This window comes from Zosterops lateralis (assembly GCF_965231275.1).
Source record: "Zosterops lateralis genome assembly, chromosome: Z".
Lineage (NCBI taxonomy): Eukaryota > Metazoa > Chordata > Aves > Passeriformes > Zosteropidae > Zosterops > Zosterops lateralis.
Window position 1 is genome coordinate 72,009,204 of NC_139800.1, and position 27,903 is coordinate 72,037,106.

The following is a 27,903-nucleotide window of genomic DNA, read 5'->3' on the forward strand; positions in this document are numbered from 1 at the left end:
TTCTTTTAACAAACAGACCACATCTTCATTTAATCTATGACACTAAGGTAATGCAATAATAAATACTGGAGCTAGCATTTTATTTGTAAGCCCTCCCCTTTTTTCTCTTAAAATAGCCTTCTATTTACTGATAATGCTTATGTTTGTTTTCAGACTGAAGAGGAGAGGGAGAGGTAAGAAAGAGGACACTTCATTTGAAAACTAAATTAACAAATTTGGAATTACAAGATGTCACTGACCAGAAACTCTGCTTGGATAACTCCAAGTGGGTGAAATCAGAAAGTTCAAATGCAGCATTTCAAAACCCAGTCAACTTGAGAGAAAAAATATTGTTTAGTGTGGAAGCTAGGTAGTTTGCTCTAATTTAGGCTTAGATTTCTCTCTTTTCTTAATGCTACCTCAGAAATCCATTTTCTGTGTGCATTTACTGTAAGTATTTCTCCTAAGGAAAAGTATCAATTGAAATTACATTAAAAGTGTTTTAATTATCTTTTAGGGCACTTGACAAAGCAGATTTTATAATTGAGAGGTAGTTGGTTACACTATTTGCAGTATATACAGGTTAAAAATTTGTTTCCCTGCTGGCTTGAAGCATGAGTAGCAGTGGAGGGAGCAGCAAATATTTCAACTGTTTTCATGCAAGGAAATGAAGACCCATGTATTTACCTTGAGCCTCTGACTCTTTTTGTTGTGTTATTTCATTTTAGTGCTTCTGATGTGCACATCTGTGTATTAAACAGGCAGAATTTTTTGTTACTGTCTAAATTACAGGAGTGATCCTGTCAGTAATGTCCACAGCAAACCTTACTTGGCTGCATTTATGAGAAGGAAACAAGTGAGTGTTAGTAGTGAAGAGATCCCTAGAAAGTCCTCATTTTCGTGACATTTCACATTTTTTTTCCAACCCAACCCCTGGGTTTTTCCCAAGTCATTATTTTTCATTCTAAACTCCATTTTCCATTCCTTTTAAGTCAATAGCTTGACTTTATCTTATTGTTTTACAAATGTTAAGACCACACACTGAGCTCTGCTAACACATTGTATTATGCTACTAGTAGACAAATTTTAACATCACATCACATACATGTTGCAGTTGCTGTTGTAACATGCCTTTTAAAAAATACGTTTATTGGATGAAATTGTCTCTTTCTCAAGAAAAAATCTGGTTCTTCAATATAATTTATTATGCCTTTTAAAATTCTGTCTGTTCAATAAAATCTTTGTTATATTATAAATACCTGTAACGAAAATATAATTTAAAATTCTGAGAGAAAACTTTTTTTTTTTTTTTTTTTTTCTACTTTTACATTTTTCACAAAATCCACACAGGCACCAAGGAAAGACTAACAATAAAAATAATTTACTCCTGTACATGCTGATCTGGGTTGGAAACATTCAAAAGAGAGATTTTAAACTTGTCCTCTGTTGAAACTTTGGCTACAGCATAGGAACTGATCTTAAAAGAAGGGAGGGTCTTTTGTTTCCCACCCTTCTAACCTGAAAATTTCTTTAAAGGCCTGATGGAATATTGTCAGTACTTTCCTCACTGTAATATACCCAAATGAGGACTGGCTAAATTTGTTGTTATCTGAGGGAACCAGCCTCTAAGCTTCATTGCACAGGACTAAAAGTGGCCCTTACCTCGCTAGATGAGTCTATTCTGAAAATTAAACATTAGTGAAAATAAGTGCTCTCATTCTATAATAGCAGCAATTAGAAATTTCCATAGTTTGCTTGTTCATTAGTTATGCACTGCCAGAAAGCTTTTGCATGGAAAGGACAGCAAAGGGAAAGCTTTCTGCTCTGGACCACTTGCAGGGATTTTTTATTTTTTTAATGACTTCTCTTCCTAAGCAGATTTCTTAGTAGAGAGGGAGCAATTCAGTACGAGAGACATTCAATAGTGGAGATATTATCCTTCAACTGTTGACTAGAAGAATATTAAAGCATCCTTAAAACTGGGGAAAAGGCAGGCTAAGCCCAAGATAGGCATAAAGCCACCACAAAGAATGTTTTTTAAATCTTACATTTGGTAAGACAATCTTAAAGGTTGTCTTTAGAGAAGTCAGAGAAGTCCTTTTTTCCACAGAAGACTGAGTTACAGTAAATAGGTTTACCTTTAAATTACAGAATTTAGTGTGAAGTTTGAAAAACTTTTATTTGAACTGAAGGATTATGAGCAAAATGTAAAATTTCTGTCTTAGAGATATTTGCATAATTTTAAGGAATAGATAGTGAAGAAAAATCCAATCAAATATTTCTAGAGAGACTGCAAGACATTTCAATAGTAGAGAAGAGGAAGAAAAGTAAAAAGCAGTCAGCACTTTTTTGGGTTTTCTCTAGCACTTCAATGATGAGATAACTATCCCCTGGGAGTCTTAATTTCCTTGTTCTAGATCCCCTGCCTTTTCTGAGCATCCAGTGTGGCTTTCTTTCTGTCTCTCTCTTTTTTTTTTTTTTTTTTTTTTTTTTTAATTATTATTTTAAGCAAAATAATATATCATTTTGACTCTATTTAAAGAGAGATGTGTGGGAAACTGCTAATGTTAGGGAGTTGCTCACACTTGTTGCTTTCTGACAGCCACCTCTTCCTCAACCTTTTCCTCCCACTCCACATTCCATGCTCACCCTTCTCAGGGTAATTTTTTTTCTTTTTTTTATATATATATCTCAGACAATTTTGCCTTGTCTTCCTAGATGTTTTTGGAATTTTACAGTCTTTGAGTAGACTTTTCTGCGACATCTACGCTTTCTATTCCACTTGGCCTGACTACTTGCAGATGTAGGCATTTCAGAAGGCAGCTGTACTACTTTGGAGACCTAACTGAGGCTCCACAGGTAGTAGGTTGGAGCCCAAAGCTCATAATTGACACAAATAGATCAGTACTTCATCACGTGATTCGTAACTGGTGAAAAGAAAGCCAAGTGCTCTGAAGTGAGACTCTGTCCTCATTAAACACATGGGGCCTAGAAAGACCGGGGTCATAATTCAGGCACTTCACTCAGGTAAGTTCCAAGTCAGCTGGAGAAGATGCCATCCCATGGTCTGGGATGCCTCGCTGGGGGCTCTTTTTTATGTTTGTTCCTGTCTGTAGTCTAAATTGTGAATAACTTCATCAGTGTTCACTGATGCCCCAGTCCAACCCCAGCCTCCCAGATGTTCCTTTACAGGAGAACAGAAGGGTAAGGGGGCATTGTTTGGAGAAGGAACAAAACACCAATGATGGAAACAATACTGGCTGCAAGTATTAAATCGGAATAAATGACAAATATAACAAAGACTAAAATATTCACGACAAATCTGTGGATGAGAATATATCCCCATAGCTTTGGCAGTTTGGTTCAAAACTGCTTGGTAATTCAGGTTTTGAATCCTACTGCATGCTGAAGTGAAGAAGGCGGAAGAATAAGTAATGTGAAAATTGTTTAAAATAGAGTATTAGGGTTTTCAGGGGAGTACTATTGCATTTCATGCCTGAGGGGCCAAATCTACTCTGAAGAAAGGTTTTGAAAAAAGATAGTACTAAAAAGTGTAATTTTCCTGCCTTATCCCCTCACACCCGTTTTTTCCCTTTCTTGATATTTGTATTAAATATGAAGCAATCAAAGCAGCAATCACACAACTAGAGCATACACAGCATTTTGGAAGGAAAAACTACAGGTAGGGAGAATGAATATTTCCAACTCAGTGCCATACCCTATGGTTAATTTCCTTCATTTATGATATCAACCAATGCTTGCAGCAGTCTATCATCTCTATGTTTGTAAGGTTTGGCATTGTAAAAAAGATCAACGTAGTCACTGTACAGACTTTCTTCTGAGCCTCTCAACTGGGAAGGCTTGTTTAATTTTTTGAGGGCTTGATAGAAGTGTTCATATGGAATGTTTAACTTCTCACTTGTGGTCTTCTTTGGCAGTTGCTTCTGATCCATCTGTCTGCTAAAAGCACTTTTCAGTAAATGCAGCATGGCCTCTGATGGGGTTTTACCTTCTGCTTTTTCATTGCTGCTGCTGGTGTCTTCGCTGGCTTTGGGTTTTTCACTCAGGCTCTCCAGTGTGGTATGATCCTAGAATATAGATTAGCATGAAAAAAGGTCAGGTATTAATGAAAGACTGACTGGATTAAGGTTTACTCTGCTTGGTGATCTCCATCTAGGTGTGCGCAAATGTTATGTTTCCATTCAGGAGCCACTTAAGCATCTAGAAAAGAAGCAGGCCATTATCAACCAAAACAAACTATCAAAAGGACTATACTGTATAAAATAGTCCCCCCACAATATAGGCATTTATAAATCCAGATTCCACATTGGCAAGACACAATACATCATATATACCAGTATTTGTCCCAGTCTTAAGATATATTATTGTTTGTGGCACAGAACACAGCACTCCTACTGAAGGAAACATTATGCAATGGTGATGGCAGTTCTGATTGTGCCTTGTACTCTTAAGAAAAGGACAGAACCAATGTTTTCATTCAACATTATCTGTAGATGACCTCACCTGAGAAAAAGACAGTGAAGTATTGCTAATGGGTGATCATAACACATATCTAGGAGATCTTGGAAGAGCAATCCCAAATATAGGTTCACAGAGCAGTTGGGAAGATCTTATTTCAACATTAGTATATGCCTGCAGAGCTTCTTCATTCAACCTAGAACTGTATTTCTAACTGAACACTCATTTTATATTCATGTAATTTTTACCATGTCCATCCATTTTCTCCTACAGCACCTCCTGAATCCACTTTTACTTTCTTCCAATTTATCTTCTTGCCCGTGGCTGCCAGACCTGGGGATATTTATGTAATGGATTTAAATTCCATTATCACGCCCACCTTTCATAACCTGTCTGAGGAAGGTTAAACTATCTGTGCTTTATGGATGTCCTAATTACTTAATGGGGAGACAATTTGATGTGATGGGATTATTTTCTGAATCTGTTGACGTAATCAAGCACATTGAAAATGTGCATTACTACCACCCTGTGCATCCTGAAACCCAGGGTCACCCTGCCTTGTCATATTTTTAGAGCACTGTTATGTGTAGGTAAATGGGGTGCTAAAGGATCTGACAGCAACAGATCCACTGAGCCAACCCTTTTGAATCAATGAGTCCCTGACTTTTTTCAAGCCCTTTGTTCCTGAAATTCCTTCCAAACTCACTAGAAGCACTCCAGCAAGCAAAGTTCCTTTAGAATGTGACACTTGTTCTTAGTAGAATTACATAAATTTAACGTGTCTGTCAGAGCTGTCTTCCTCCCTCCTTCTGCCACTCAACTGCATTAGACATACAGTTCCTTGCTTTAGGAGCGATTTCCTGTTATCATCCTAAATCCTTTAAATTTTGCAATTTGAAAAGAGAGACTAATAAAAATATCAGTTGTTGACGTGCAAAATTACGATATACACTCAAAAACAGTCAGAGATTAGAGGAAGTGATATAAAATGAGTATATGTCTTCTTACTAGGCAAAAAAAAAAAAAAAAAAAAGAAATCTTAAAAACTGAAAAACATGTAAGGAATAAATGTAATATAACTCTACCTCTACAAGATCCGACATCTTCTCAACTCCTCTTCTGTCATTCTGCACAGCATTGTAGGATGTATACACACGTGGCTGCTTCATGTGTTCAGGCTGGGTAGCAGTGCCATGCAAAATCAATTTCCAGTTAACAATCCTCCCCTCGTTTTGTATTCGTCTGGACTGAAAAACAAGTGTGGCATCAGAATAGGTTCTCAGGACACAAAAGATCAAAATAGACACTTGAATGCAAAGTACACAGACGTGACCAAAACAAACTATCAGGCTTTCAATACCTACCTATAGAGTATGATTCATAAGCACAAAACCCACAGATACAGTAGAGACAGAGTATATTAGAATGTGGGATTTAATACAATAGCTTAACCTCCCAAAAGATGCACATTTTGATGTAACAATTATTAATTCATCATGTAAGAATCAATGGAATTTTGTTGTAACGCAGGATCCTAGAAGTTACCAAAGTAGTATTTTGCATCATTTGAACTTGTTCACTAGGCAATTCCTTGGCAATTTCCTTATAAAAGTTACCATTAGAAACGTGAAATACTATTCTTTGCTACTATGTGGTGTACAACACACATACAGCAATCTGAAATACAGTGTGTGTGGAAGCAAGCAGCAAATGTTTATTTATAAATTTTGGTCACAGTACTTCAGAAGCAGAAAGTGGAAGAGACAAATACAAAGAACACAAAAACCAACAAGAAAAAGAAAAAGTGTATTATGCTATGAGGACAAAGGTCTGTCGCAATTTATGACACAAAAGAACAACACATACCTGTCAGGTTGAAGTGAGGAAAAGAAGGGACGGTTTATTATGATTTGGGGTTTAAAAAGGATTTGGAATGTCAACAAGGATTGGGAGATGAAAGGAACATCCCTCTGACCCCAGTGGTCAAACCAGCAGTCCATCACAGAGAAAAATGAAAACAATCTACTTTTGTTTATGTTACATTTGTGAGAGACCCCACTAGAAAGTATGTAAACAATCATCAGAAGGCTAAAGAATCAGGGCAACAAAGGTCTTGCTTTATTTTAAGTTTCAGGAAGCTCTATCTTGAAATGAGAGCTAATTTACAAAAAAAAATGCTCTTCTTAACTTTGTTCCACAAAAATGCATTCAAAGAGCACGATATCTGTAACGATGGGGTTATCTATAAGCCTGCAGCATTAACACTACACTGCTGATAGTAATATTTACTCCTGGTGCCTTGTCCATCTGCTCAGTTCTTGGCAATACCCTCCCTCCTGTTTACAATTTGAGGCCAGTAGAGGCTGAAGGCTCAGTGTCTAACAGGAAGCTTTCAGTTTTTGGCAAGATCTGACCCCTAAGGACAAACTTATTAACAGTCAACTTACATGAGATGAGTGAGCTTAATCACTCTCTCTTTGAAGGGAACTATTTTTCAGTTGCTACCAATCAGCTTAATTCTGGTGTCTTGCTGTTGTAATCCATATACACATGTGGCTTTAGTAAACTGATTTACTTTGTATCTGTAGACTACTTGGCTTTAATCCTTAAACATTGTTCAGCACTAGACACTCTCAGAAAGAAAATTAGGGAAATGTATACATCAGAATCGATTGTTGAGATCCCCCAAAAAATCATTAATTCAAAAGGTTTTCAGTTAATGAAAACTGTGCACATGGACCAAGAGAAGATTAGATCCATGCTGTGTTCTTTTCTGCAGAAAAGAATTTCCAGTTAACCATATGTTAATTTGATTTCATATTTCAATCCAAGAATCGCAGAAAACTTTATTAAGTGATTCATTTTGGTGACGAGTGTCTCTGAAACACAGCCATGAAATTTTTTTGACAGGCACCTGTCAGTGAAATGAGAATGGTGCTTTGCATTTACATAAAGAACAAGACAATCTGACCCTTCCTTTTTTCTTTAATCTTCAAACCAGCTGGATATCTTTGTAGTGATGAGTGATCATTTCATCTATGTTAGCTCCCAAACACAGCTACTTAGCATACAGGCATACTTACCATATCAGTAATTCTTAAAATCCAGGTGCCTGCTGGATTTTCCCCCCATGTGTGGACAGACATGAAGTCCCAGTTCTTGAAGCCATTTGGAGATTTGTCTCTCTCTCTCTCAGCCAGTAAGACAGTGCTGGTCCCTGTGTGGGTGCAAGATGAACACTCTCATTGTCCATGCACTGCTTGGTCCTACTTTTCATATTTGTCAGCTTGCACACTGTCTAGAGCAGAAGTGACCTGGAAAATACACTTTTCAGCAGTGGCTCCTTTAGCATCAGCAGCTCCTGTAATTATTTTTACAGCAGTGCTTAGGAGTGAACAAGCTGGTAGGTCACACCAAGAAGGTACATCTTGTTCAGTCTTCTATCTCTGGCACGAAAAGGTAGTGAATGCACAAAAAAGAAGCATAAGGATAAGATGTCAGGTACAACCAGTCTTTCCTACTAATGAGCCATTCAAGAAACTTCTGAAATGGAAGTTTTGAAGGCAGACCAGCTCATGCAGTATTATGAAACCACAGTCTCATCATGATTTCATCACTGGTTTGGGGTTTTTTTTTGGTGAGTGGATGTATACTGTTAGAGCCTGGTCCTCCAATAGAGGGAAAAAAGTATTTGCATTGTTATTATTACAAAAATGCTGCAGCTCACAAAGCATTTCTGTAGTAAAAGAGGTTTTACTGCACAGGAGGAAATTTGTTTGGCTTGTTTACATATAAGGAAAAAAGCAAGAGAGAAATATTTACATAATAAGGAGCAATGAAGCCCCAAGGAGTCTTGTCACAATTTATAGATATATTTAAAGGTAACACCATAAATATAGAAAAGGAATGTCATATATTTGCTACTAATGTTTGGCAGGAAAGCAGAAAGGCAACAAGAAATGAGGGAAAAACAATTTAACCATGAAAACAAAATAATAGTGTAGTGGAAGCAGCAGTACTTGACAATTGCTACCTAAAAACAGAGAAATTAGATCAGCCTGATATTTAAATTCATATGTGAAAGCTTATCATTTTTTTCCTGTTAATACCAGTTGATCTAACAGATTTTACTTTTAGGTTTTTATAATTATTTTTTTTTTGTCTTATTGTGCTGTTTCAGGGCATTATCAAGACAGCTCGCCATATTCTAGCTCATTTAGTACAGTCGTACTAACACTTTGGTTTTTTAAACACACCAGTGGGGAGATGCATGAAATGAAACCTAAAGAATCAGATATCCTCAGTTTTCCATTAGACTGCTAAATCACAGGAAGTCTGATAAGAATTATTGATCTGTAACTCATTGTCTTCCAGGAACCTGGGGTTTCACAGGTCCAGTTGCCTCTGTGAAAACGTTCTGTGCCTTCATTTTCTGAAGTATGATTTTCAAATCTCTTTTCACAAAAATAACCCAGACCAGGTGAAGATTGAAGAGGGGTCTCTATAGCTCTCTGGATACTTTATCCTCACTGAATTTGTTAAATGATATATTTAGCTCTCTTTAACCACTGAAAACCACTTTTTTACATTAAGTAAACTCTATACACTACAGCAACACCAACAAAATGTGTCTTTGCCTCCCGTACCTGATGGAGAAACCAGAGTGACGTGAAGATCACCTCTACGGGAATACTCAATTGTTGCCTCGAGCTGCACGTGCTCCAGAGATGCAATGGAGTTCTCTTGACCCTCACAGGCTTTTGTGGGAATTTCAATGATGACTTCCTCATTTGCTCTTAATAATCTGTCAAAATTGAAGCAGTTCTTTGATTGCCCACAGAAACTTTTGATTCTCAGTCATGAAGTGTAAATAACATGTTTAACAGCCATTTCAGAATGATGAGGAAGGAAGAGTCAATGACAGCTCAACAAAAAAAAGATAATGTCTGCTGTTCATGCTCTGCACAGAGAGAGACTCTGCATAGCTTTCTCTGCACAGCTCCCATTACTTCCAAATAGAATGGGACTCTAAATCTCTAAGTAATTCTACACTCAGGATCATAGGATCTTTGTTTTCATCATGTAATTTCCAGTACTGTAATAAAAACACATAAAGAGCAAGTGTGACATACATCAGTAGTGAGTTAACCTTCTGTGAGAAACAGAGTCCATAGAAACAACTTGATAGTACGATAGCATAAATAATAAGCACTGGCTTATCACCAAGCACTGGCTCTCCAAAACACTGCAAAATATTTCTGCAGACAGACCTTTGTTGCATTGACATGGTATAATTTCAGCCTTTGAAATAGATAATTTTCTGGATATAAATCCGTATGAGAACATGTGGAGATTAAAGGAGTCTATATATCCTTATTGATTAACCAGCTCAGTGACTAATGATAATTAATCTGTCTGTTCAGGCTCACTGTGCTATTGGCACGTGGCTGATAAGACTTTTCAGCGAGCCTTTGGGACACTTGTGTTTCATAAAAGAAATGCTACAGAGAAGACTAAAGCTCAATATATTACCTTGATTTCAACATATACAAGCCTGTTACAGGAGAAGAATTGCTAAGACCCATTACAGACACTTTTATTTTTTAACAATCTTTGTGAGACATCAGTATCTTTTTATGTGTCTTCTGATGGTTGTCTAAAAATTCACAGCCTTGCTGATTGGGCTCAGTCTCACAGTATCATCCTTTCATACACTGTCTGCACAAACAGACATAATAATCTTTGTCTTTGTTAAGGCTTCATGCTAGTAATTTCTATCAGTCTTACACTAAAAATAAAAAAAAACCAAACCAAGAAGCAAATGCTGCTTGCCTGTCTCTGGGGAATACAATCTGACAAAACAAAATGAATCGAAAGAAGTCCCTTATCTTTGTCCAGAACAATCTGTGAAGAATATGATCCTTCAGGCTCTATTACAACAGACACCAGCTTGGTAACTGGTAATGCAAATCCTTACCTGGGTTCAAAGCTCTTGTCTTTGACAATACACTCTCTCTTTTCTGGTACATGTTTCCATCTTTTGGGATCAGCTAAATCCACCAAGGCATTGGCATTGAGTAGCCCAAACCCAAATCGGCTGTTGACCATCAGTCCTGCTCCATTTTTTTTCCATCCTGGATTTCCAGCCAGTGGATCATATTCCGAGGTCCACACTACCAAGTGCTGCATATCCCTCCATGTTAGACCTGGGCTGTTTGGAAAATGTTCCTGGTTAGTTGTTTCAGGGTTATCTATCATTTTTCTATCAATTATTAGACAAAGTGCTTTGAACGTATATGGCATCCTACTGTTTTATAACACACAGTATGTTTCATTTATCCTCACAATACTTCTCCAGGCAGACAATATTTCTGTGTCCATAAAAAACAGGTATCTAGCAAGAGCTGAGTTCAATCCTCCAAAACAATTCAGGCATTTAAAGATAGCTAGCAATACTAGAAATTCCCACCCATCTTTTTGGGACCTGGACTTTGAAAACATTTCATTCCATCTGTGACTCACCCTACCATTTAAAATATCTAAATGTCTTGGCTCATGTCACTAAAGGGGTGTGCAGTAGAAACCCGAGCTGAATCTACACCACACAAGTATTAAACCTATGCACCACTGCCTAAAGTGTTTTCTGTGAAAAATACGTCATTGTCCTGTCCTTTCTTAGCTTCCCCAAGGCCTAAATTCCTGCTACCTGCCCTACAGGATCGAAACATGGCTGCTCCCGGCCCGCTCTGACAGATAAGCTTGGGTACCTTCCCTTTTATGCCTCATCACTGGCAGAAATTTTTCTGTAAATTGGCTGAGGCTTAGTTTAAACTCCTGCAGCCTATTGTCTTCAAATCGCATTCTACTGAATCCATGTGCACCCTCACATTTAGGTGATCAGAAATCAGTAAATGCTGTGCCAATAAACAAAATATTCCTCAGTCATCATGATTTACTCACGTAAGTTCTGCTTTTCTAGGAAAGTGTTGGGGCAAGTAGCTGTTTATTTTTAGTCATCAGCCTGAGCAAGTCTGGCTGACAAAAAGTGGAGCTGCAGTACAAAGTAGTGCCTCTCAAAACAGGCATTTTGAGGAAGGTGGTGGGGTGGTTGAGAGAGGGTAATTCAAAGGTAATGGTGTGACATCTTACTTTGCTTCCAGAGCCAGAGCAAAAATTCCTGCTGCAAGAGGTGCAGATGCAGAGGTCCCCGTGTGAGTTTCTGTACATTCATTGTGAAGATCAACACTTGTCTGACAGAAAACGAAACAAAAGCAAAAGCAAAAACAAAACCAAACAAAACCCACAAAAACCAAAATGAAAAAATCCAAAACAAAACAAAACAAAAAGCATAAATAAACTGTTGTAAATACAGTCATATTCATATTCACAAACATAATTGTGTGTCCCTTAGTTGGTGTGTATTAATACACTCCTCACCAGCAGAAAAAATGATGAGTGTTTAAATCTGTTCATATTTCAATCCACTCTTTTTACTTCAACTATAATTTTGGTATCAAAACGTTTTGTGTTGGAACAAAATACTCCCACACTGAATATCTTATTTTAGTCTAAGGTTTCACAATAAGTGTTTCAGGCTTACTGGTGAATCATGAAAACAGATCATTGTGTTGGGCCTAGAACATTCAAAATTACTGCTTACCAGGAAATTACTCATAGGATTAGTATTGGTGTTCTGCTCCCTCTTCAGCAGAAGAACTATAATTTGCAATGAATAAACACCAAACTCATCAGCCCATGTATCTAAATCTCAACTATAAAGATAAGGCACTTAGTAAGGACTGATGTCCAGGCTAACTCGGAATGACACTGTTTTAATCCTCATCAGTGCTGTGTATTGTAAAATTAGCATCTACCAGAGCTGGACAGAAATTACAGGTATTTCAGCATTATTGTGCCATAGAAATTTTCTTCAGGACAATTACAGAAGGCACACAGACTGGTATGCCTGCTTGCTGAGTTTGGAAGGTTTGGAGGCACTGTTGTTGCTGTCTCTTTCTTAAAAGAGGTAATGGCAAAGGTATAACAGAGGCCCTAACATCACAGGTTTTCTTTTCACTCTGAATCTCTTTCCATTTGCCCTTTGTGAAGAATAGTGCCATATCAAACCACGCAGAGACCACTTTCATACACAAACAGTGCTCACAAACCGCAGACAAATTCAGCATGTTGATTTTACTGCATCAAAAAAATGATTTTGTTTAACCATTTCTTTAAGGCAGAAGAATACAGGAATAAAATCGCTTTTTGGATAACAAATCTCTTAAATGTTCCAGACAAAACACTAACCAAATAACACGTAACATAAAGCAGGCACTCGAAGCCAAGCATTCAAGGGGTTTCATTTATTATTTGCATATATCATACCTTTCCATTTGTTCTGAAAATGATAAAAGCAACTTACAATTCTTTGGTCAGTATAATCCCCACTGCTGTATGCTGTGGCCAGAGTTGAAGAGCACTTCTCTGCATACCAGGGAGAAAGCCCTTGCTGAGAAGCACTGCTAATGGAGATGGTGTAGATGCTATCAGTGTAACCATCACAGTCACAGTTGTCACCCTGGCGACCTCCATTCCCTGAAGCCCACACGAAAATGGAGCCTTTCCCATTTCGGCCCTAAGGAAAAAAATAGTAATAATTAAATATATATATATATATATATATAGGAATGGTTATCAAAGAGATTTCAGGTCTCACAATGTATCCTTACCAGCTTCTTCCCTCAAAAAGCCTAATATAGCAAACATAGAAGAGGAGAAATTTCCAAAAGCACTGTAGAAGACAGAGACAGAATAAACCAGCTGTTTGAGATATCCCACTGCTCACCCTACAGCACAACTCTTAATCTCACTGGCCTAGCTTTAGTGTTCCGGATGCAGCAGCTTTCCTCAGGTTTTCAAGTTAAAAACAGAGTCTGTGCTCAATGAGTAAATTTTAACACATGCTGCTGTTTGATCCTCACCATTTCTAGAAAAACTGCTTTAAAAAAAAAAAAAAAGACTAGTTTATCAAGGGTTATTTAATTTTCCTTTCCTGTACTCACAGAGGTATGGGTTAGGAGTATGAATGAGGGGCACACTGAATACTCTCCCTTCTCTAACAGATCTGTGGGTCAGCATCACCAGCCTCCAGGCATAATCATATAACACATCACAGCTATCACAGAGGAAACATGCATCACTATCCAGTCTTAAGCTCTACTAGTTCTTAAGAGGAAAAAAATACATTTCGTGTGACAAGCAAAATTTCACATGTTGTAATTTTAATATATATGCATATATATGTTCATTATTAATATATGCACATTTTAATATTCCACAGCAGTTTGAATACAATTTTTTTTAATATCATTCCACTCAGGTGAGATATGAAGTTATTTATGTATATGCTAAGATATTTTCAGCACTTAAAATATTTAAAGCAAAGAGAAATCAGATGTACTCTGTGATATGAGTTTTAAATTTGGAAAGACAAGCCACATCAACTGCAGAAAATTATATAATGTCTTTGGAAACAAAGGCTGCATTCCAGAAATCACTGATGTATCCTAACACCTGCTCTGATTTCACTTAGAGTGATGGTAACACTTTTGAGCCTGTGCTCAGATGCTCCACTGGAGCAGCAGTGAAGAATCCAATGATTAGAGCTGTTGTCAACCCCAACACTGGCTGACTTTAGGCAGAATGGAGACTAGACAGACCTTTGCAAAAGGAATCTTTGAATTCTTACAGACAAATAGGTGCATTTGTTCCTCATTAGAAGTAACACAAACTGTAAAAAAGATACATTCCCCACCAAAGAACCTGCTTTTTCAGAGTAAGACCAATGAATATTTGTTGCATTATTTTCACCTTTAACTCTTCCTCTACTCTTGCTACCTATGTATGGGCATATAACCCGTATGGGCATATAACCCATTGCCTCCTCTCAGTCTGTGTAATTCCCTCAGAGTATCTTTGTCATCTGTTAGCATTTGAATTGTTCTCTCCTTTTCTCCTTCTGCCTACTGATGTTAATTGCCCTTTATGCAAAATTTTCTGTTTGCTTGTCCTTCAAGTTATTTCTCTCTTCTCTCCTCTATGATTCAGTCTTCCTCTCTTTATTAGTTCCTGTCCATCTTTAGACATCTTTTCACTTTGCTGGCAAGAACTGGAGTAGTTTACTAATAAATTCGTAGCAGCTCTCAGTTTGCACCCTATTTATCATCCAAACAGATCCAAAAAATGTAACATGAAAAAAAGAATCCCATAAAAATATTGCTCCCAGTAGTCTTCATCATGTATTTGTACTATTTGCGTTTTAATTGGATCATGACATGCACCAATTTATAAATTAATGCAATTAGCACAATGCAAGCTCATCCACAGGGTGCTGAAATGCATCACTATTTCACACAGCAAAGTGTTCATGAAGTAGGAATTTTGTATTAAATTTTATGGCCTTTCAGTGCAGAAATCCAATTACTGTTCAGTGTAAAAAAAGCAGCAGGAAAGGGTGGGTGTAGGGTGAGACAAAGGCAGCAAAATTAAGGATGTAAAAAAAAAAGCTTATCCATGGAGATTAGTAGCTAAAAACCAGTTTAGTGTGCCCTAATGGTGTTATCTGAAAAGTCCTTTCCAGCTGGAAATTTCTCTCACCTGTACTAATAAATATATCATGTCCATTCAAATATATTTGAGAAAAGACAGCACAAACAATTTTCTTTTTTTCACTGGTAGCAACCATTTTAAAATTTTCTGCCAAATTTTTGCTTTCTTTTTCTCTAAAGTAAAAGAGAAGCCTGTTATTATACCTGGTTTATCCCATACTCAAAAGCCTTCTGTGCCAGTCTCCCAGGTCCCTCCACAGTTTTACCATCATCATTAGGGCCCCAGCTTGCACTGTAAATATCCACGTGTTCTGGATTGAAACCAATGGAACTGGCCTCAATAGCATCAGTGACTATTCCATCCAGCATTCGTATACCTTCACAGAGAAAAAAAGAAAAAAAAAATTAAAATTAAGGCATAAGTACTGCAACCACAGCTAACTGCTGTTCATGTAAGCAATATTCAGGACAGCTCCTGTCACTGTACAGTACAGTTAGACTCTATTTGCGAAGCTCAGTGTTTATAAATGTAAAAACAAACAACTTAAAATCTTGTTAGACTCTTATTTTTTTTTTCTTTCTCTCATTTTGTGGAGACTCAAGAAGATGATGCCTTGCTAACTGTTCCTGGTTTTTCTTATTGCATTCTCTTTCTTCCTCCTTCTTCTCTCTTATATCTGCAAAAAAGACTTCTCAAACTGTTAAAATGCCACTGAAATAAAATAAGTTTTACCAACATTACTTTTATCTTTAAGAGTTCTAAGAGCTTCAGTTCAAAGATGTAGTTCTGAATGTTCTGAACAAAGCATTTGGCTCTCACAGTCATTAAAGGTTTTGCTGTCTGTGTGACGCTGCAATTTCACCAGCTCTTCCATCTCCACCACAAAAAAAAAAATCTCACTGTTTTTCTACTGTGAGCAATCCAGAGATATCTAGTCATTAACAATTTATTAGGAGCTGCATGATCTAATCTCCTTCAGAGCAAGCCTGGACTCAGTGGTACTTAAAATTCAGGTGCAGGTAGTGTTTCATCTGCACTGGATCCTTTTCTGTGCAAAGCCACAGCTCTGCAGTGGGGCTGCTATCACTGTCCAATGCTGGAAGACAGCAGAAAAAGCAGAAATCTGGCAAAATTCCCACTCTGGTGTGGCTCTTACAGCAACAGCAGCAATATAACAGCAGTCAGGATTCAGCCTGTGTTTACAGGCAATAAAAATGTCTGGGTTCCCCTGGATTTGGCAGGTTAGTACTACAGCAGCTGCACCGTTGCTGGCACTTGGTGAATTATGAGTACTCATTTTCTAGTATTTTCCACAAAACAGGGATTTTGCCAAAGAACAGCAGGCAAAATGTAGTCATTCTATTAAAAAAAAAAAAAAAAAAAAAAAAAAAAAAAAAAAAAAAACCAACAAAAAACAACAACAACAATAACAACAACAAACCTCCAACTTTACCCTTGCAGCTCGGTGTCCTGTTTTTTTTTTTTTTTTTTATGCTATCAAGCAGGGGAAAAAAGACTGCCAGTATAGTTCTTTTCCCAAATGGTTGACCTCTTAATACTCCTAATACCTCTGAGATAAAGCTGAGCTTTATTATTTCATATTCATTAGTGCTAGAATCAGACAAAGGAGTTAATCCGCTCTACCACAGCTGCTCCACTATCACTTACAAAGCTGGGAAAAGCACCGAGGTATATCCTGTGCCTCAGGTACTAAAAACACCACTTACCCAGGATTGTCTTAAACTGAGAATGGCTTGATTACCCTTTTTTCTGTTGGCTCAGAATTGCCAGATTCTCTCATGCCAGTAAAGATCTGCCTGTGTGAAAGTGACTGCAAGCCCCAGGTGAGAGCTTGCAACACATAATGAGATACTGGAAATGTGAGGAGTAATGTGCAGGTACTTCTCAGAGAAAAAGACAGACATGTCTGCAAATAAATAATGTAATAAGGAACAAAACAAAACAAAACAAAACAAAACAAAACAAAACAAAAAAAAAAAAAAAAAAACAAACACAAAAAACCACAAAAAAAAAAAAAACCACCAACAAATCAACCTAACAAAACCTACAAAAAACCAAAACAAAAAAACACAAACAAAAAAAAACCTAAAGCAAAACAAAAAAACCCCAACACCCCAAGAACAATGTCTCCACACTGATGAAAACAGTTCAAGGAAAAAATCACTGCCTTGCCTTCCTGATCATAAGAAACCCTGATGGTTCAAGTCAGCTCAGGGATTTGATGACTGCAGTGATATTCCCCTAAGCAGATTCCAATTGTGCCCTCTTGCATAAACTCTTTTTTATTCTTGCCCCCATCATCAGTCCCACAAAATCAAAAGCAGGAAAAGCCCAAGGTAATTTCAGACACGTATCTGCCTGGCAGAAAGCAATTTTTAGCAACATGTCACTGTGCACGAACTCTCAGCCCAGTCCTTTGTAACATGGAGCTTCTTATTAATTTAATTTCCATGGCAGCACCATGGAAATATCATAACACAATGGTATGGTCAGGTATGCATGAAAATACACATACCCTGCATTACACCAGAGATGATCGATACACACTTAGCTTCACACAGACCAAGAGGTGAATGTTAAAGGGCACAGAAAGGTGTCATTTTGAAAACTGGCATTAAAAGTATTTTTTCTTCACACAGTGCACAGAGAAGCCCACAGTACTCACAGACACAAAGTACTGGGGAGGCTAGTCAACATCTCAGAATTGGTCCAGGCATTGATGTGGCTGGAGAGAATATTCAGGATTGCTAAACTCAACACTTTCACAGAAAACAAACAAAAAACTTAAAGGAATGTTTTGGTTTACCCCTCAAGGCAAAGTTGAACCAACCTATGATGCTGAAGGTTGGAAAACAAAGTATTCCACATTGTCAGCATTTCATTGTCCATTGTGGCTAGACCACTGGATTTGTCCAGTATGGCAACTGCTACAAGCAAACAGCCACTTAAGGAAGTCATCCTGAACTAATGTCAAGTAAAAGTGTGCAATGTGTCATTTGATGGATTTGAAAAAAAAAATAAAAAATGAGTAAAAACAGCCTCTGGAGAAATTAATCCTGTAGAACTTGGCTCATCAAAAAACTTTCCAGTGTTTAGACACCCCAAATTTATCTGAATCTTTTGAAGACTTCTCTTATCTTCCACTGCACTTTGAACATACTTTTCTTTCACACATGTCTTAATCAGTCTGGTCACATCTAACAGCTTACAATTTCTTTCAACTTTTTGTGATGGTTTTCATCACACTTTCCTAAACCACCGTATTTTTTTCCATTCTTCGTCCTCCCTCAACAAAGTGTATGTTGCTTGCTGGGTAATGTGAATTGCTGGACTGCTTTTCCTGCTGTTATTTCCCTTTCCTAGATAAATCATCCCACACAGATCTGTAGTTTGCATTTGTAAATGAGCACAGACCATATGCAAATAGCTGTGGAAGAACCTCCCCTGTAGATGCAAGTGCCTTAAAATATGGACACAGTGGGAGTTCAGACATCTTTGCAGCTTCATCCATTTTGCCTTCCTTTGAAAATCTGACATCTTCATATTATGAGTGAGATATTTTATTTAAACAGATCATGACAGCAAAATGCATTATGGCAAAGGCAAACTGCAAAGCTGACATCCATGACAGCTCAGTGGAGTAACTGGGAGCTGAGAAAACACCACACTGAAATGGTGGGAACGACAGTTATGGGTGTCAATTGCCACTCATCATCCCATCATTTAAAAAGAAAAAGAGGGAATAATGGAAAAAGTAGGACCGTACAAATAACTTCCTCTGAGCTAAATAACCATTTGCAACTGATACTTGCATCATGCTTATTTCATGAACAACTAACAGATTGAGTCACTGATGAAAAAAACAAAACAATATTGATCAATGGGCAAGAAAGATTCTATTTGTTTTCAAATTTAACTTATGGTGACAGTAGGGAAGGAAGGTGTTGAAATAAAAAAGGACAGCAGCTTGCATAACTTGACTGACATGACCTTTTGAATGTGATAGTGTAAATGGAAACAATATGCTACAAATATGGATGAGTATAATTTTGTGTACTTCTTCTTTCACTCTACTCAACCCCTCTCCTCCTCTGGATAAACACAAATAAGTAATTAGTCCTTCATTCCTTAAAAGGTACTGTCTTAACTCTAGGTAAATTATAAGCTGTTGCTATTATTGTTGTTGTTGCTGTTAATATTAATAATTGTTGTTAATATTATTAACATTATGATTACTAGTTTCATTACTATTATCCTAATCATCATCATCCTTGCCTATACTGTTGCTGCTGTTGTTATATATTCTACCTATCTATTCATAATCAAATTCCAGACTTTATTACAGAAATCCTGTGATTACAAGCATTGCTTAACACTGTTGCCAGACAGGATTTTGAAGCTCATAATACTGCAAGATAAATGTTTTCCGAGAAAGACCAATCATTCATATTTCAGATTAATGGTATCTAGCAACACTCAGTATCTGTCTTGTTTCCATTCATATTAAACATCTAATTATTTTTGTTTCCTTACCTCCAACCCTGGAGTTGTAGGCTACTCCAACTCCACATTTTCTGTTGTTGGCTTGCATGGCAATTTCTCCTGCACACCTTGTTCCATGCCTGAATAAATACAGCAAGAACAAAGAACACATCATTACATCTTTGTTGCATTGTACAGAAAGACTTGTCAAGGACCTTGATCTGTTCAAATTATTCCTTTCAATGAATGCAATGCAGTTATTGAAGAGCTTTTGGGTTGTACCTACATGATACAAAAATACTCATTTCTCCTAAGCTTCATTAAATATAATTTTACCTACTTAAAGCTCAAAGGAACATTTTCATGAGATGATAAATGCTTTCCTTAATCTCACTGTAGATACCAATATTTTAGTAGAGTGAAAAAGTGGCATAAAATTATGGGGCTAAGAAGCTATCTTCAGAAATATGATACAAGTGTTTTTTAATCACGTGTTTAGATACTTTTTTCCTAAATGACTGCATTTATTTAGGATTCCAGAAAGTGAGCCTTTAAAGTATCCCTATTGCTAATTTTTTCTTGTAACAAAATCTTTTCTATGCAATTCTTTTTTTTTCCTATGGTGATTATAATTCTTCAATGCAGAAAGCCTTTCTATAAGTCTCAAGGTAAAAGTATTGTATTATGTAATATTACAGATTGTTACTCAATGACATGCTTCAATGCTTCTGGGCTAAATTCCATTTACTTATTAATAAAGATTAGAGGCAATGAAGTTAGATTTAAGAGATAATGACATCATAACAGGAGGATAATGGCTTCTTTCTCTAAAATAACACTGTAACAAAGTAGAAATGTCATTTTTCAAATGTCTTATTCATGGGATTTTTATCCTTAGACTGATTTTTTTTCCTTCATACAATGATTTATGTTGTGAATACTACACATTGTCTGATACTGTCTGATAGGAAACAGGGAAGTAATGCATCAGTTTCTTGCTATCTGTACTGAGCAGTGGCATCCTAATTTGTTTAAGAATTTGACTATTTTGTGTACCAGCTTCTACTGTTCTCTTTCTTATGGACAAAATCCATAACTGGACTACAGTGGGTGTGCCTAGGTCTGACAGACCATCAAGAGACTTTTTTTTTTTAAATTCCTACGCAAAGTAGACAATTGAAGTAAAAATATACTTTGGGAGGTATCATTCCAGAAACACACAGAGACACATGAATAGATTACTTCCTTCATCTTGCAGAAATACATCAGCAGCTTACACGTGCAAAGACACGAAGAAATTCAGGACATCGTAGGGAGATTACAATTATGAAGTTTTTCATCTGGGAATTTTATCCCAGTGTTTATACCAGTGTTATGTGAGAATGTTCCCGCAAATTGGAATGCAGAAGGTTCCTTCTGAACACCAAGTAGTGATTCTTTACATTGAGGGCCACTGAGCACTGCCACAGGTTGCCCAGGGAAGTTGTGGCCTCTACCTCCTTGGAAGCCATCCTGACCATCCTGGGCAGCAGGCTTTAGAGCTCTCTGATTGAGGAGATGACCTTCCAAAGTCCCTTCCAAGCTCAACCATTTAGTTGCACAAATTCTTCCTCTTAAAGAATAATTGCCACAGGAGACATACACAGAAATTTCTCCCCTTGTATCTTCTAACACACAAACTAACATTGTAATGTTTTGTTCTCTTCAGACAGCTGTGAAGCTACTCACTTGTTTTCATTTGTTGGGTCATATCTAGGAAAGGGATCATGATCATTGTCATTGAAATCATAGCTTGCCTTTGGGTCCTACACGTATAAAAAGAAAAGTAGAATCAGTTCAGACAACTAGAAAAGGCATTTCTAAATTGCTTACAAAATGGGTTCTGGAGTCTGTATTTATTCACTTGATGTGCCTCATATTGGCAGCAATCAAACTTGTATAATTTGATGGCCATTAACAATTCCATAACCTTTTCATGGAGCTTTAATAATTTAGCATTAAACCACTACATACAAATGTGTCTGGGAACTAAATCTACCGAAGGAAAAACAAAACAACAAAATACCTACCCCGCTACCATTGCTAAATGGCATTCAGCTTCCTGTGACACAGAACAGGAGGTTCCAAATCATGCCTAAGGCAAATATTTCAGTCTCTGTACTGAGAGAGCTGACTTACAGAACAGACAATGAGCTGGGGAGGAGTGTCTCTTTATCAAATTTACAACTGGTCAATCTATTCCATAGCATTCTAGTGCTCAAACTTACATAGTTAGCATAGATATCAGTGTGATTCCACTCCAATCCATCATCTAGGACTGTGATGACAACTCCCTTGCCTGTAAATCCTTTCTGCCACACAGGAATAACATGGAGATCCAGTTTGGGCAGGGATGGAGTAATTCTTGTATCTTGCTGTGAGACAGAAGGGATTAAAATATATCAATATTTCATCCATTTATACCAAGCAGATCCAAACTCATATTTTAAAGATGCTGTAAACAATTTTATCCTGAACTTGTGTATTTTGCTGAAAATTTGCAAATACTAAACAAAAATTAGTTTCATTAAATACTTGTGGCAGTTAAATATCCAACTGCTTGAATATTCTGGAAGACCACTTCTGAACAAAAAACATCTTATATATTTGTTATGTAGGCAGCAGAAACTGAAAGGAGTGATGGGAATGCACCGATGGAGCTTGGAACACTGGGTTGATAATCAGACCTGCTAAAGTTTGTTCTTGCCATTTGATGAGCAGCCAAGACAGTGCCCACAGAGCAGTGAACTGGATTTCCTCCAAGGGTATCTTCTCCTTGGACATGAAAGTTAGCCAGAGCAAAATAATTAATGGGTAAACAATTAAGCTAGTCATTTGGTTGGGAATAACTCTGTTGAATCACAATTTTCTCTTTACTATCATTGCTGTTCCTGTAGTAAATCAGCTGGAAGTATGAATCATGTATAGCCGTCTCTTCTGCAGCAAGTTTTTTGAAGAGTATCTCCTAAATGGGTCATTTTCTCCCTCTAATATTAAATGAGCAGTATGTACATCTAATTTAGAAAACATGCTAACAGCCCCCATAAAAGCATAAATGTAAAAAGAAGAGCTCTCTTTCTGTTTCTCTGTGCACAATTACGTTAGCTGATGGCAGGTTTGTTTATGTCTTTGTTTCCAAAGAAATACTGCATAAAATACAAGGCTTAGGAAAAGAAATTTGTTATGGGGATGAAATTTCTTCCATTTTTTTGCTATCTGTATCTGGCTGCTCCCATTCAGGAAATTATTTGAGATTTCAAGCTTTGTTCTCTTGAATCTACCAAACAATATTTTTTCCTGGTAATGTGTGAAGGTACACTGGATAGAGCTAAAATTGTTGCCGTCAAATCATAAAAATGAGATAATAGTCAACTATTCACTACAAGGCAAAAAAACATATTTTGGAAGAAAATATCTAACTCATTTATGCATTTATTTAGAAAAATTCAATGTGCATTGCGAACAAGGGTAAGTAGCATGTTTTTGTTTCTTATGTGTGAAAACTAGAGGGAAAAGTAGTGAAAACCATAAATAGGAGGAGAAAGGAACTAGATCTCCTGGAGACCAGAACATTGCCAGGTTTTTTTTTCCCCCAGACTGCTTTTATGAAGCCTACGTGTGTTTGTGTATTTGTCTGGTATAGACATCTTGGAAATGTCCTGCTTTTTTTAGATACAGGCAAGGAAGCAAACTGACATTCTGCTTCAAAGAAAAGCTAAATTCTTAGAGATAAAAAGTATTTTCTGTTCAAAAGAAGTCTGCAGGAATCTTCATGGAAATATTTTATGCTATGTGGCTTATAGCTTATCTTCCCTAGCTCAAATGAAAGCATCCTAGAATTTGGTATGATTTTTCTAAGATGAGCTGAGGAAAAGTATTTCCAGCTACTCAGGCCCCATTTGTGCTTTTTTTTTTTTGATTTGTTATACCTGCCTTTAAGCCTGTCCCTATTTCATCCTATGAATGAAAGTAATGAATCCTAGACTGAAGGTACAGCTAGATGCACAGTGGAAACACAGGCTCTTGGAACAAACCACGTAAGATCTAAATAATCAACTGTATTTCTCAAATGACACACACAAACAGAAACTATGGAGCTCAGGAAAAATTTTCCCTGAGGTTTTGAGCATGTGAGGAAGGTTTAGAGACCCTCTAATATATAAATCCTAATCCATGTGGCTGAAGGTGCTTGTCACATTCTTGCAGATGTTTTTGTTTCCATCTGGTGTGTGTATTCTGCACTACCAATTTTAATAAAGAAATACAGGGCCAGCTTCAGATATGTTAATGGACTTCTTACATGAAAACAGCAAATATTTTTAAATTATCATTAAAGTGGTTTTTAACTGTTAACAATTTGTGATATCACCCCTCTCCACCACCCCCCCCCTGCAATACTAAACAGCAGCTGAATTGCATCTAGAAGGTTTGTATAAGTGACACTCCACAGCAGAGAGAAGGTTACCTGAAACTGTTATGCACAGAGATCACTCATTTTTACAGCACACACTAACAAAAGGGACTCTTCATTTATTCCCTTCAGTGCAATCACCTCAATACTGGTAAAATAATGCAGCTGATGGCACAACCACCTTCCCCAGTTCCTCAAGGCAACAAATTCTTACCAGATACCACTGCTGATTCCACATAGGGTCGTTGAAAAGACTTTCTGCCGAATCTCTCACAGAGGCACGCTTGGTTCGCTTTTTTTCATACTGCTGCTCTGCCCAAGACACCTGCAATTATTTGTAAAAATATGACAAGTAAACGTCTTTAATTTGGGACTTTCTTAACGTAGATTATAAAGGCTTTTGTCACACAGAGAAATTTTGGTGCCTAAAGCAAAATGAGCAACATTGGGTACAGAGAAGAGGATTATTTAAACTGTAGTACAGTGAAACTTAGAGAAGAGAAGTTGGTGAAATCACAATACTCTAAATCAATTAACAGAAAGTCATAAAGTACAAGTTAACAAAGAACTCCTGTGGGTTTTACATCAAAGTAAAAAATGAGTTTTTACATCAAAAAGCCTTTTTACAAGGCATGTTTTTACATCAAATAAAACCATGTAGTATGGCTAGAAGGTCATCTAAGCAATGGTGCTTACTGAAAGAGAAAACCATGGCCTGCTTCTTTTTCTCACTTATCTTTTATTCACTTTCTATTGGGAATGAGAAGGAAAGAAAAAATATTATCTCTGGCTTTTGTCTAGCAATCATAAAGATGCTCACAGACCAGCTGGACCTCCAAGTCTCCTTCCTACTGCTGTTAAGAGTGATTAATTAGCAAGTTATGAATATTAGACTAACTTCATCACCAGCATAATTCCACTTGAAGCAACTGAAAGCCAAAATGCTCCAGCATGCTTTGATAAAGCATCTAAGGGGTTGCACAGCCTTTGTGCACAGACACAGCAGTCTCTAGGGCACGAGGTTGTATTTTAAATGTGTATTGCCCTTGAATGTATTACTGAACCCAGTTCAAATGAACTCCTGACGATGATGCCTCTCTCTGTGCTGTGTGCTCCTTTTGGAAAGGGACTAAAACATTATTCATAGTCAGTCCTTGTATGGTCACTCTGATGCAGATACTCTTGGTCCTTTTCATCCAAATTCCAAGCAGGCAAAGCAAACAGGTTCAGTAAGATTGCCAAAATCCTGTGACAAGTCTCACATGGAGGTGCCTTGGATCTAATCTTTTACTTTCAAGCTCTGAATAGATTCTGTTCCTTTTATCTACCTTGATTGAACGGCTTTATGATCCTGACATCTATCACCATATATGAAATAATAATAATGACTCAGAAGATGTGATTTAAAAGTATGATTTGATTAAAATGCAATTTTCTAATGAAAGCCTAATGAAAATTCACTACAAGAACATAAATCCTTTAAAATGGTAGCTGCATTAGGCATGTTTACTATTCTCTTTGCTATACATTTAGTCCTAATCCCCCTACAAACCTTGGTCATAGGAGATGAATATACCCAAGTGCAGGTATTTTAAACTGCCCAGTTGATATCTCAGGCCATACATTCTACATTCTTGTGCACATGTTGGAGCAATTACCTCTATCTTTCTTTCCTGCCCACAGTAAAGCTTGACCTCTTCACCACCTAACAGTAATTAGCAATTGACAACTTCCACATTGGTTATCCTTTTTCCATGGTGAGCAAGTGCACTGAAAGGAAATGAGCTGAAACTCCCAAGCACATATGTCAGGAAAACAAGCCAAATGTTTGTTGCTCAGCAGCTGGGTGACGTTCCAACCATCCATCTCCAGCAAAAGCTGAAAGCCCCACACCAAATCTCCAATCACTGATATATAAAGCAGTAAAAAAATCTCTATTCAAGTCTACACGAAAGAAAGTAGATTTGGAAACTAATGCACATACTAGAAGAAGTTAGGTAACCAGATAATTTTTATCCCTTCAGTGTATTCACAGCCTTTATCTGCTTTACAACAAACACTATAGGAAGCAGATAAATATTCAGATTAGAGCCAAGTTTTACCACAGCTTTCACACTTAACATACCGTAAAATTCATGAAGGCGTTATACAAACAAAAACAGGATTCCCTTTTCTCTCTTTTAAAAGGTTGAATTTAAATCTTTTTAAGTAGGCTGCTGCTGAACAAAAGCAGCTCTTTAGAGCAAAGGTCCCCGTGTAACTGCACAGCCTTACATGATTGCTTTGTGTTTATACACTTACATAATGCATAATTACATCTCATTTATTCACAGAGCTAATTTGCATACTGGATGGTAAATAAAATGGAAATTGGAGTAAATTTAGCAAATCACCTGCAGCACTTTGAATCTAAGAACGCAAGGATGCAATAATGTCTGGTAGCAATATAATACACCTTCATTCTGCTACAATTTTAGAATGTGATGTATGAACAGTGTCATTCTTCCCAGTGTAATGGGTTCATTTGATGCAGTAAGCCCAAAAAAGAGAGAGACTGCACCCAAAACTCTGATCCTGAACATCATATTCCAATAAATGGGACATCTGGTCATTCACGTAGACATAAATTGGAACTAGTTTAGACTGAATCTGCAGGTTTCAACATCCTCAAGCTGGGATTACTTCAGCTTTAACTTTTTTAAACCAGTTCCTGTTCACAAGAAAATAGATGAGAGTGTACAGTTTTGAAACAAAACAGGCAAAACAAATACCCTGTCTTGCCACCCAGAATACTTCCTCCTAGCTGACATTTGCATCCAAAACCTCCAGACGGAAGATTACTCATTCTGAAGTGATTTGTCCTTATATGATAATTTGCTGGTTTTGACAACTAGGTTACTTCATGGTTTGGACAGCTCATATTGTCACAATGATTGCTGCAACAATGCTGATCTTAAAATCAAATGTTTTTGTTGTGACATTTCCCAGAAAATAGTTTGTAAGAGAGGCTGACAGCTTTCTGGTTTGCTCTTTCAATTTGTCATGCATCCCAGTTTTTCATTATGCTTACAAACAGAAACGCTTCTCTCTGAAATAAAGCCAGTCAAAAGAGGAGTCTGCTTCACCCGTGGGTTGTACCTTAGACCTCTGGCTCTCCAGTTTGCCTGTTCTCTGATTGCAGTGGCATATCATTGTAACAAAAGACTGCAAGTCAGGAATGTGTGATGGATCCTTTGAGAAGGGATTTTAGCTTGTCCTAGAAGCCAATCCAGCAGGATCTCAGCCTTTTTTCCCTACTTCTTTTTTTTTTTACTTAATATTCAGTCACTTTAAATCAAATCTAATTCACATGGTAATTGCACAGACGTGGCCTAATTAAACTTAGTGCATCTATGGATTTTTACTTTAAATCCAGCCCCTTGGTTCGCTGCTCACATTTTCATTAGTGGCACATGAACATCTGAAATTCTGGTGCTGTACATCTTAAATCTTAATTTGGAAAGCTCTTGTAAAATATGTGGTAAGGGAGGGTCAGATTCTGCCTGTGAATGACGGAATAGTTAAGTATTAATCAGCACGAGTACGGATGGCTGAATATATTAGACTTGCAAAATGAGGAAGGCCTGCCTGTGACCTCTTTACGAAGCTAGCAGTAAGGAGACAGAATAAAAAAAAACCAAAAAATTAAAAGAATAAATTTAACACTTACCCGCTCATCATCAGAAAGTCTCTTAGTGATATGAATAGCACTTCTTCGGGATCGTCTTGGGTGGCTTTTATGTCTGAATAAGTAATGGTTTTTCAGTGATCCAATCTGTAAGACACCGGCATGCTTTAATTATCAGGAGGTGTTTGCCCACTGCAAGCAAGTACCAACAATCAAA

At 37.2% G+C, this 27,903-nt stretch overlaps 1 protein-coding gene across 1 annotated transcript; it reads right to left on the minus strand.

Annotated features, from left to right (window-relative positions):
• Positions 1 to 1,130: 1,130 nt before the first annotated feature.
• Positions 1,131 to 27,903, minus strand: PCSK1 (proprotein convertase subtilisin/kexin type 1). The gene is made up of 13 exons (XM_083882816.1): positions 27,729 to 27,903; positions 24,234 to 24,344; positions 21,837 to 21,983; positions 21,298 to 21,374; positions 19,621 to 19,709; positions 15,270 to 15,442; positions 12,881 to 13,093; positions 11,608 to 11,708; positions 10,436 to 10,669; positions 9,105 to 9,262; positions 7,542 to 7,675; positions 5,544 to 5,705; positions 1,131 to 4,067 (listed from the first exon to the last, which is right to left on the minus strand). The coding sequence occupies exons 2-13, from the start codon at positions 24,255 to 24,257 to the stop codon at positions 3,705 to 3,707; spliced, it is 1,875 nt and encodes a 624-aa protein (XP_083738942.1). The 5' UTR covers positions 24,258 to 24,344; positions 27,729 to 27,903; the 3' UTR covers positions 1,131 to 3,704.